This window comes from Mandrillus leucophaeus, unplaced genomic scaffold, assembly GCF_000951045.1.
Source record: "Mandrillus leucophaeus isolate KB7577 unplaced genomic scaffold, Mleu.le_1.0 Scaffold300, whole genome shotgun sequence".
In the NCBI taxonomy this organism is placed as follows: Eukaryota; Metazoa; Chordata; class Mammalia; order Primates; family Cercopithecidae; genus Mandrillus; species Mandrillus leucophaeus.
In genome coordinates this window covers 2,384,784-2,395,730 of record NW_012103144.1, presented here as the reverse complement: position 1 = coordinate 2,395,730, position 10,947 = coordinate 2,384,784, and the positions used below count along the sequence as shown (strand labels likewise).

The window sequence follows — 10,947 nt, the reverse complement described above, 5'->3', positions numbered from 1 at the left end:
CAGCGGACCACAGCCAGGAAAGATTGCGACCCCGGGCGGCTAGGAGCCAGAAGCCCTACCTGTCTCGAGGTAGAGAGCGGCGCAGGGCAGAACTGGGCTGTTGGAGGAATACGCCTTTCCCTCCCCTCTGCCTTCCAAAATACAGACGTCAGGGAAATGCAATTGTTTATTAGAATTCAAGTTTGTGTTGACAACCACTCAACAGAAGGTGTAAAACAAAAACAATCCACGTCAACCTCCCCCGCCACCCCGGCTTCCTGGACTAAAGTAGAGGGGGACTTCCACTTTGCAATTATTTATTAGAACTCAGGTTTGTGTTTGCAGCCATTCAACAGAAGGGGTAAAAAAACAAAACAACAACAAAAAAACAATCCACATCATCCACCCTTACCCCAGCTTCGGGGACTGAAGTAGGGGGCGGCTTCCAGTTTGCAATTCTTTATTAGAACTCAAGTTTGTGTTTGCAACCATTCAACAGAAGGGGTAAAACAAAAAATCTACATCATCCTCCTCCCAACCGCAGCTTCTGGGCGAAGTACGGGCTTTCACTTTAACCCCTGACTGGCTCTGGCTCCAGGGCTCGAGAAGCCTTCATAATCTGGTAACTGGGGCCCGGGCATCCTCGCGAAACCGCTGGGTCACTGCCTTGCTGGCAGCTTCGGGGGATCGCTGGGTCCCCGACTGGTTGGCAGCCTCGAGAGACTGCTGGGTCCCGGTCTCCCGCACCTCCTCCGGAGAACCCTGTGTCCCGACCTCCCGGACCTCCACCGAACGCTGGGTCCCGGCCTCCCGGACCTCCACCGAACGCTGGGTCCCGGCCTCCCGGACTTCTGTTGAAGACAGCTGGGTCTCGGCCTTCTTAGTGGCGACATCCTGGGCGAGGGCCTTTCCTGAGCCTGGAAGAAGAGTAGTGTGCGGAGGCCACAGCTGTGTCCCTATATCCTCTCCAAAAAAGGACAGTCACCCAAGCGGCCTGCGGGAGTAGGAGCCAGGAATCCTAGAACGCGGGTTCACTTTGGCCTTCTGGATCCATGGCAACCGCCCCCTCTCCCACCCACTAACCGGGGGCAGACTGGGAGGGCGAGACTGCAGCCCCAGCAGCCAGGAAACCCCAGGATCACTCCTACGGAGCCAGGGTTTGCTCCAGGTAGCCCCATTACCAGCCCCGTACCTTTCGCCTGGAGCTGTCGGTGATAGTCAGCCAAGTTCATGATCATCTTGATTGTGTCCTCCTGGTAAGAAGGCCTCCCAAATACCAAGATCTCAGCCTCGCCGTTAGGGTCCAACCGATTCACATGAATCAAGATTTGGGACATACCCTGGACGTGCGGGATGCGTTCTCGGTCCCTGCCTGCGCGGGTAGCAGAGAGGCTGTGAGGGTTGGGTGGCTCCCGGGGGTCTTGGGAGGGGAAAGTGGAAGGAGGAGACAGCCAGAGGGCATTGGCTACCGGGGAGGCTTGCCCTGGAACGCAGTGGGATGTGGGTGTGGGCGGCAGAAAGAAGCCGCATAGGGGCTGCCCCTCCTTGCTCCACTCACCGAAGATCTTTTCCACCAGCCAAACCTCAAGGCGAACTACCTTCGGATTCTTCAGGAACTCAGAGTGGAACCAGGAGAACCGCTTAGGAAGGTGACCAAGCACCTCGACTGGCATTGCTTTTGGCTGCATCAGTTGCACGAGCGTCGGAAACCGCCTGGGAGTGTCCATGCTGCGCCCGGTCCTGCAGGAGACAAGACCACCACAGCAAACCCAAAGGCCAAGCTGGAGCTAGGCAACTAGAACTGCGGTTCCGCCTGGGCCTTATTTAAAGGGCTTTTGGCCAGCCCCTCCTCTCCAACCGCGCCCTTTTCATTGGGTCCCAGGCCTCGCCTCCGCCTCCAGGAGCCCCGGCTTTTTCCGAGGCAGCGCAAGTGCACCGGTTCCTGAGTTGCTCTCAGTGTCCCTTCTGTCAGGAGCAGCCCTTTCCCCAGCGCACCCGGTGAGAGGAACCGGGCTCTGGGCACCAGGAATCCGCTGGTGCCCAGCGGGAGTCAACCATGGACTCAGGAAGGCGTGGACAAGCCCAGTATCTCTCCCAGAGAAAGGAACTGATACTTGCAGAATGAATACTTCATAGATCCCTCACTCGCTTCTGATCCCTGGCCACTACGTTTTCTCCCTCTGGCACCAGGTTTTCAGATTATTCTGTCACTTGCCTGAGACAGCTGAGTACAGAGCAGAATAAGCGCCCGCCTTTTTGTTTTGTTTTATTTTGCTATAGGGTCTGTGTAGTGAGATTTGCATAGTAAAAAAAAAAGGGGGGGGGATAGAAAAAAAGTTATGGGGTCTGGCTGTGTTGCCCAGGTTGGCTTCGAACTCCAGGGCTGAAAAAAATCCTCCCTCTTTAGCCTCCCCAGTGGTGGGACTATAACGCGCTTTTAATTAATGCAGCAATGAACACACCTAACCACAGATGGTTCTCGTGGTTTGGACACCAGAGGAGATTCCTTGAAAATTTTTGACATCTCTGTTCTTTTTTATTTTTAATTTTTTAAATTTGAGACAGGGTCTCTGTCACCCAGGCTAGAGGGCAGTGGTGTGATTATAGCTCACTGCAGCCTCCAACTCCTGGGCTCAAGAGATCCTCCCTCTTCAGCTGCCCCAGTAGCAGGGACTACAAGCCTCTGACACCATGCCCAGTGATGCCTCTGTTCTCTAAATAACACAATTATATTTGTCTCATCCTTCCTTTCCTTTTTCCTTTCCCTCTTCCTTTCCTTTCTCCTTTCCCTTTTCCTTTCCTTTCTTTTCCCCTTCCCTTTCTGACAAGGGTTCATTATGTTGCCCAAGCTGGTCTCAAGCAATCCTTCTGGCCTGGGCAAAATGATAAAACCCTATCGCTACAAAAAAAATACAAAAATTAGCTGGGAGAAGTTGCACACCCCTGTAGTCCCAGCTACTCGGAAGGCTGAGGTGGGACAATCACCTGATCCCAGAAAGGCTGAGGCTACAGTAAGCAGTGATGGTGCTTCTGCACTCCCCATGGGGTGACAGAGTGAGACCCTGTCTCAAAAAATAATAATAATTGAGCCAGGTGCGGCGGCTCACGCCTGTAATCCTAGCACCTTGGGAGGCTGAGGCGGGTGGATCATGAGGTCAGGAGATGGAGACCATCCTGGCTAACACGGTGAAACTCCACCTCTATTAAAAAAAAAAAAAAAGTGTGAAAATAATAACTTTTAAATGTGTTGCTATAAGATAAATAATAATTTATAATTTATTTTTATTCAGTATTGAAACACTAAAGAGAACTTCAGGTTTGCCACATTAATAGACCAAATGTATATATTCAGGCCGCGCCCAGCCGGCTGAATATATTTAATATATAGGAATGATTTAGTAGTTGGGAAATTCTTACTTGCTAATTGAGACAATTAAAGTACTTTGCAAAACAACAAGAAAAAACAACCCCATTAAAAACTGGGCAAAGCCGGATGCGGTGGCTCACGCCAGCAGTTCTAGAGCAGCCCGGCCAACATGGTGAAATCCTGTCTCTACTAAAAATACAAAAATTAGCCGGGCGTGCTGACGGGCACCTGTAATCCCAGCTACTCGGAAAGCTGAGGCATGAGAATCGCTCGAACGTGGGAGGCAGAGGTTGCAATGAGCCTGTATTCCAGTCTGCGGGATACAGCGAGACTCTTGTCTCCACAAAACAAAGAAACAAACAAACAAAACTGGACAAGGAACATGAAGAGATGTTTCTCCAAAGAAGAAATACAGGCAGCCAACAAACACATGAAAAATGCTCAGTATCACTAATCAGAAGAGGAATGCAAATTAAAATCACACCGATATATCATCATACGCCAGTCATAATGGCTTTTATTAAAAAGTCAAAAAACAGGCCAGGCGTAGTGGTTCACGCATGTAATCCCAGCAATTTGGGAGGCCAAGGTGGGCACATCACCTGAGGCCAGGAGTTCAAGACTAGCCTGGCCAAAATGGTGAAACCTCATCTCTACTAAAAATACAAAAATTAGCCAGGCGTGATGGCAGGGGCCTGTAATTCCGGCTACTCGGGAGGCTGAGGCAGGAGAATCGCTTGAACCCGGGAGGCGGAGGTTGCGGTGAGCCAAGATCACACCACTGCACTCCATCCTGGGCGACAGGGCGAGACTCCCTCTCAAAAAACAAACCCCCCCAAAACAAAAACAAAAACAAAACAAACAAACAAAAAACAAAAAACAAAAAAAAACGACGGGGCATGGTGGTTCACGCCTGTAATACTAGCACTTTGGGAGGCTAGGATTTATATATCTACCACTGTCTTTCACCCTCTTCCAACCCAGGTAAGCTGGGACTTAACTACATGCATCAGACCTAGATCCTCTTAAAACAGAGATATGATTTTGTTAGATCAATATTCAATGTTTGCACTATTAGGACTTTGTAAACTATTCATAGCTGTATATACTTTACTATAATTTCTTTCCTTGACAAAGTTTTGTTTTTCTAGATATTAATAATGGATTTATTTATTTATTTATTTTTGATGAGACAGCGTCTCACTCCATCACCCAGGCTAGAGTGCAGTAACCCATCATAGTTCACGGCAGCCTCCAACTTCTGGGCTCAAGTGATCCTCCCACCTCAGCTTACCGGCATGTGCCACCACAACTAATTCATTTTAATTTTTTTTTAGGACAGGCTAGTCTTTTTTTTTTTTTTTGAGATGGAGTCTTGCTCCGTCGACAGGCTGGAGTACAGTGGTGTGATCTCGGCTCACTGCAACCTCTACCTCCTGGGTTCAAGTGATTCTCGTGCCTCAGCCTCCCGAGTAGCTGGGATTACAGGCACCTGCCACCACGCCCAGCTAATTTTTGTATTTTTAATAGAGACGGGCTTCACCATGTCTCAGTGCCTGCAACATGGCCACTGTATGCCCAGGCTGGTCTCGAACTCCTGGGCTCAAGCGATTCTCCCACCTCAGCCTCCCAAAGTGTTGGGATTACAGGCATGGGCCACAGAAACCAGCCTTATTTCTTTAATATGTGTTTTTTCCCGATCCTCAGGAATATTTACCTTGTATGCTATCTTTACTTGTGCTGGTACTGCTATTGGAATCAGTACCCTACACGTCATTTCTTACAAGGGGGAGTATAACTATAGCATTAAATTTCAAATGTAGAATTGCTGAGTCAAAGGATCTGTAAATTTCCAATTGATAAGGTATTGCCAAATGGCATCCCATTGAGGTCGAACCAACCTATATACTCACCAGCCTTGTTGCTAACATTATAATGTGATAAACATTGACATTAATTTTGGGTAAAACCAATGCATATGCTTGTAAGTGTTCCTCCTTCCTAAAAAATCATTATTGAGAAATGCAAGTAGGGATGGGTGGCAAGCAGAGCCCATGCAATGGCCAGATGTCCTCTAGGACACTTGCTGCAACCCAGACCTACAGCAGAAGTGACCTTTAACATTTGGTTATAAAAATTTTCTCCAGGGCCGGGTGTGGTGGCTCACACCTATAATCCCAGCACTTTGGGAGGCCGAGGCTGGAGGATTGCTTGAGGCTAGGAGTTCTAGACCAACCTGGGCAACTTAGGGAAAGCCCCATCTCTATAAAAACTAAAAAATTAGTCATGCATGGTGGTGCGTGCCTGTGGTCTCAGCTACTTGGAAGACTGAGGTGGGAGGATTGCTTGAACCAGGGAGGCCAAAGCCGCAGTGAGCTGAGATCACCACACTGTACTCAACCTGGACAACAGAGTGAGACATTGTCTCAAAAATAAATAAATAAATAAATAAATAAAACTTTTTCTCCAAATAATTTGTTGAAATAACTCAAGTCTTCAAAGTTTAACTTTCCAACTGTTGGTTCAAACCTGCACTGAAATTCTGGCCTTCAGTATCCTAGCAAAAATCCCCGTTTGCAAGATGTTGAGGTGTATTGGAGAAACCGCCATTTTAAACAACAGAAATCCAGCTCAGATCGAAGTAGACAGAGGGCAAGGCAGGCATTCCTAAGGACCAAGTAGAACCCAACTGGAGAGGAAGAGGACACATTCAACATGCTGTGGAGGAGGGAGAGTGCGTTTTATCCAGGATTACATGGGATAAATGCAAGGACAGGCTCAAGTTTCCCACATGCAGCATTTCTCAATCCCATTTTCCTTGGCAAGAGTTCTTCTCGTTACTAGGCTCTTCCAATATAGACTAAGCTCTTGCCCTGGAAGGACTCTCTGTACTCTGCAGATTTCCTAAGAAAGAAAAAGCCGCTGTCTGTGGAGCTGGAAGGGGCCGTGACAGGACCCAGTCAGCCAAGGGCCCCCGACCCCTCCCCAGCTGGGACCTCGGGCTGCACCCGGGCTGCGCTGGGTGGGGTGGAAGCGCCCCCTCGCTGTACAGAGTCCCTCCCATAAGCCCTGCACTCCAGGCCCGGTGGCCGGCTGGGCCGCCTAAGAGCGCCTAAGAGCAGAAGGACACAGGAGCCGAGGGGCCTCCAGACCTCACGCCTAGTTCAGACCCCCCGCCAGGACCCCTAGCGCTGTTGGCCATGCCGGCCTCCCCACCCTCCGGCTCTTACGGGAGGTGATCAGGATCCTGGAGTCCTTGCCTGAATGCAAAGTAAACGAATAAAAGTAATCACAGTTTAAAAAATCTCATAGTACTGAGGTGTACAAAGTGAAGAGAGGCCGGGCGCGGGGGCTCACTCCTGTAATCCTAGCACTTTGGGAGGCTGAGGCGGACAGATTGCCTGTTCTCAGGAGTTCGAGACCAGCCTGGGCAACATGGAAGCTCGTCTCTACTAAAAATACAAAAAAATTAGCCGGGCCTGGTGGCGCGCGCCTGCAATCTCAGCTACCCGGGAGACTGAGGCAGGAGAATCGCTTGAACCTGGGAGGAGGCTGCAGTGAGCCGAGATGGTGCCAGTGCACTCCAACCTGGGCGACAGAATGAGACTCCATCTCAAAATAAACAAACAAAAAACAAAATCCAAAATAAGCGGAGGAGCCAAAGGGGAGACAAGAAGCCAATGTGTTTATTTTGGGACATGTAGAAGCCTCGAGAACATGAAGATGAAAAAGTGTCTCTACAAAAACAAAATAAAACAAAACAGAAACAGAAACAAACAAACAAAAAACCCACAAAAATTAACTGGGCGCCGTGTTTTGTGCCTGTAGTCCCAGCTACTGGGGGCTGAGGTGGGAGGATCACTTAAACCTAGGAGGTGGGGCCGGGTACGGTGGTTCACGCCTGTAATCCCAGCACTTTGGGAGGCCGAGGTGGGCGGATCACCTGAGGTTGGGAGTTCGAAACCAGCCTGACCAACACGGAGAAACCCTGTCTCTATTAAAAATACAAAATTAGCCGGGCGTGGTGATGAATGCCTGTAATCCCAGCTACTCAGGCAGGAGAATCACTTGAACCCGGGAGGCAGAGGTTGCAGTAAGCTGAGATCACGCCATTGCACTCCAGCCTGGGCAACAAGAGCAAAACTCTATCTCAAAAAATAAAATAAAATAAATTAGCTAGGCATGATGAATTATGTATATATAAAAGAGTTTTGGATTAGACACTTAGAAAGTTGTAGGAAACCATCCAGAGCAACACTGTCCAACTGAAATAGAATGAGAGACAAATAATACTAACTTTCTCATAGCCTCAGTAGAAAGAAACGTGTGAAATGAATTTGAATATTATATCTTATTTACCTAAATAGATTCAAAATATTATCATTTTGGCTGGGCACAGTGGCTTGTGTCTGTAATCCCAGCACTTTGGGAAGCTGAGGTGGGTGGATCCCTTGAGTGCAGGAGTTTGAGACCAGCCTGGACAACATAGCGTGACCCTGTCTCTCTTTTTTTTTTTTTTGAGACAGTATCTTACTCTGTCACCCAGGCTATAGTGCAAGAGCGTAATCTTGTCTCACTGCAACCTCCACCTCCTGGGCTCAACCAATTCCTTGAGCCTCAGTTTCCCCAGTAGCTAGGGCTACAAGCATGCACCCCCACACCTGGCTAATTTTTGTCTTTTTTGTAGATACTGGGTTTCACCATGTTGCCCACGCTAGTCTTCAACCCCTGAGGTCAGACGATCCACCAGCCTTGGCCTCTCAAAGTGCTGGGATTACAGGCATGAGCCACCCCATCCAGCCAACAAGACCCTGTTTTAACTGAAAAAATGAAAAATAAAAAAAGGAAAAAACAAAATATTGTAATTTTAACATATAATCAGTCTAAAATTATCAATGAGAATATCTAAATTTTTGATATTAATGTCATCAAAATCTTACAAGTAGCTTACACTTACAGCACATCTCAAATCAGACTAGACACATTTCCAGTCCTCATGTGACTAGTGACTTTTGTATTGGACAGTGCAGGTCCAGAGTGACTTTTCTTGAAATGCAAAGGAAGGTACCATGGAATAACATGTTTAGGAATAAGTAAGGTATACAGAAGTAGAAGTGAGGGTTGCTTTTCATAAAAGTCTGGGTGACAGGAAAAATGGAGCTTGGGCAGCAAGTGGAATGGGAGATGGGAAATTGAAAGTTTATTATGGCTGGGCATGGTGACTGACACCTGTAATCCCAGCACTTTGGGAGGCTGAGGCAGGAGGATCAGGAGGTCAGGAGTTTGAGACCAGCCTGGCCAACATGATGCAACTCCATCTCTACTAAAAATACAAAAATTAACCGATGTAGTGATGGGTGCCTGTAATCCCAGCTACTCAGGAAGCTGAGGCAGTAGAATTGCTTGAACCCGGGAGGCGGAGGTTGCAGTGAGCTGAGAATATATATATATATATATTGCACTCAGCCTGGGCAACAAGAGCGAAACTCCATCTCAAAAATAAAATAAAATAAAATAAAATAAATTAGCTAGGCACGATGAATTATATATAATATATACATATATACATACATATATATATATGAAGAGAGAGAGAGAGTTGATTATTTGGCCAGCTGTGCTGGCTCACACCTGTAATCCTGTAATCCCAGCAGTTTGGGAGGCCAAGGTGGGCAGATCACTTGAGGTCAGGAGTTCGAGTTCAAGACCAGCCTGGTCAACATAATAAAACCCTGTCTCTACTAAAAATACAAAAATTAGCCGGGCATGATAGCTGGCACCTGTAATCCCAGCTACTGGGGAGGCTGAAGCAGAACCGCTTGAACCGGGGAGGTGGAGGTTGCAGTGAACAGAGATCGTGCCACTGCACTCCAGCCTGAGCAATAGAGTGAGACTCTGTCTCAAAAAAATTAAATTTAATTTAAAAAATAATAAAAATAAAAACAAAGAAACCCAATTCACTCTACATACTTTAGCATTATTCCTGAGAATAATGACCTTATCTTACATAATTGTGGTACACTTATCCCACTCTAGAAGTTTCTAAATTTTAGAAGTTTCTAATACTACTTTGAAACATAGGGCATATTACAATTTCCTTCATTGTCCTGAAATGCACCTCCAATCTTTGATTCAGAATTATTTGAACTATGCACACAGCATTTAGTGTCTCTTTAGTAAATTAATAAAACAGTCCTCTTTTTGTTTTCAGATACTGAACCAGAAGTCCATTTGTCCCATTATTGGTGATGCTAACTTGGGTTAACTAGTTCCTCAACAGTCTTCATCTGATAGTTTTAGCTATTGATGATCATTTTCTAAATTAACTATACTGGTGATTGCAAAATAACCCATAGTTTGTGTGTGTGTGTGAAGAGGTCTGCCTTAAGAAACAGTAAATAATGTACAGCTAAGGGGGTATTAGGTGTTACCAGGACTGGAAATGCCAGCTTAATCACCATCTGTAAAGCCATAAAACAGTGAAATCACACTCTCATCGAGTGAATCCAGTGCATCGCTCCAAACACTATGTTTAAAAAACGAATAAACCAAATTTATTTACAGACGAGCCAGAAGCCTGGACCGGTTTTGGCCGGAGTACGCAGGCAGGGCCCAGGCGAGCTTTGAAATCCCGGTAGGTTCAAAGGCTCTAGAGCCAGGGGCTTGGAGGCACGCTAATCCCTTCAGGTAAGACAATCAATTTCCGAATTTCGGGTTTCTCTTTTGTTCAATGGCAGGAGTTCCTCCAGAGTTCCAGGGACGTTCTCCGGGTCGCCAGCAAAGTGGAGCCGCGGGTCCTGCTCCTTACGGCCGAGGGGATACGGACCCTTCTTTGGAACGTGTGAGGCAGGAACTGGATTTGGCAGCTACTGGGTGGTCCTCGCACCATCAAGCCTGAACGCCGCTTTCCGAAGTTCAGGTCCCACCGGTTGTTCCCTAGGGGAAGAGTCAAGAGCGCCCTGCCCCCAGCCATTCCCAAGCCCATGGGATTCTGGTGCGAAAGATACAGGTCAATGCAGGTGGAAACCCTAGTTAACTTGGAGACAGCTGGGCCCGGGTGAGGCTCTCCCGAAGTCGCGGGAAGCGGAGGAGATGGCAACCCGCTGGACCGCAGCCAGGGCGGCCGGCCGCGGACCCAGGGTCCTGGCCTGAGTCCTGGCCCGGACCGGGGGGCGGGGCCGGGCCGGGGGCGGGGCCACCAGGTGCGAGGCTTTACCAGCCCTGAGGCTCGGCCCGCGCGGGAAGGCCTGGCGTGCGCTGGAGCGTGATTTTGGTTCTGAGGGTCATAAGATGGGAACTCTCCCGGCACGTAGAAATATCCCGCCGTGGGTGAAAGTTCCCGAAGACCTGAAAGATCCAGAGGTGTTCCAGGTCCAGACGCGGCTGCTGAGAGCCATGTTTGGTGAGTGTGCCCAGTACTGGCGGGCTGCCCCGGCTCGGGAGTCTCCGCCGGCCCGGGGCTCTCACCTCTTTCCCCCAACAGGCCCGGACGGATCTCGAATCCCTTACATCGAGCAAGTGAGCAAGGCCATGCTCGAGCTGAAGGCTCTGGAGTCTTCAGACCTCACCGAGGTCGTGGTTTACGGTTCCTATTTGTACAA

General features: G+C 48.4%; 2 protein-coding genes across 2 annotated transcripts in view; one reads left to right on the top strand and one right to left on the bottom strand.

Annotated features, from left to right (window-relative positions):
* Positions 1-407: 407 nt before the first annotated feature.
* Positions 408-1,751, bottom strand: KHDC3L (KH domain containing 3-like, subcortical maternal complex member). Its single transcript, XM_011987109.1, has 3 exons — positions 1,538-1,751; positions 1,172-1,351; positions 408-896 (listed from the first exon to the last, which is right to left on the bottom strand). Exons 1-3 carry the CDS (start codon positions 1,704-1,706, stop codon positions 592-594), a joined length of 654 nt encoding a protein of 217 aa, XP_011842499.1. The 5' UTR covers positions 1,707-1,751; the 3' UTR covers positions 408-591.
* An 8,844-nt stretch (positions 1,752-10,595) lies between these two features.
* Positions 10,596-10,947, top strand: part of DPPA5 (developmental pluripotency associated 5) — a 13,071-nt gene continuing 12,719 nt past the window's right edge. Inside the window, exons 1-2 of the mRNA XM_011987119.1 lie at positions 10,596-10,748; positions 10,830-10,941. Coding sequence (XP_011842509.1) covers positions 10,637-10,748; positions 10,830-10,941 — 224 coding nt within the window. The 5' untranslated portion in view covers positions 10,596-10,636. The remainder of the gene's footprint in view (positions 10,749-10,829; positions 10,942-10,947) is intronic.

Bases quoted from the DNA above. Each gene is read 5' to 3' on its own strand.
- KHDC3L (XM_011987109.1), bottom strand. From the start codon at position 1,706: ATGGACACTCCCAGGCGGTTTCCGACGCTCGTGCAACTGATGCAGCCA. The intron at 1,352-1,537 runs GTGAGTGGAGCA...CTACCCGCGCAG, and splicing joins GCTGGTGGAAAAGATCTTCG to GCAGGGACCGAGAACGCATC. The intron at 897-1,171 runs GTACGGGGCTGG...CTCTTCTTCCAG, and splicing joins CCGACAGCTCCAGGCGAAAG to GCTCAGGAAAGGCCCTCGCC.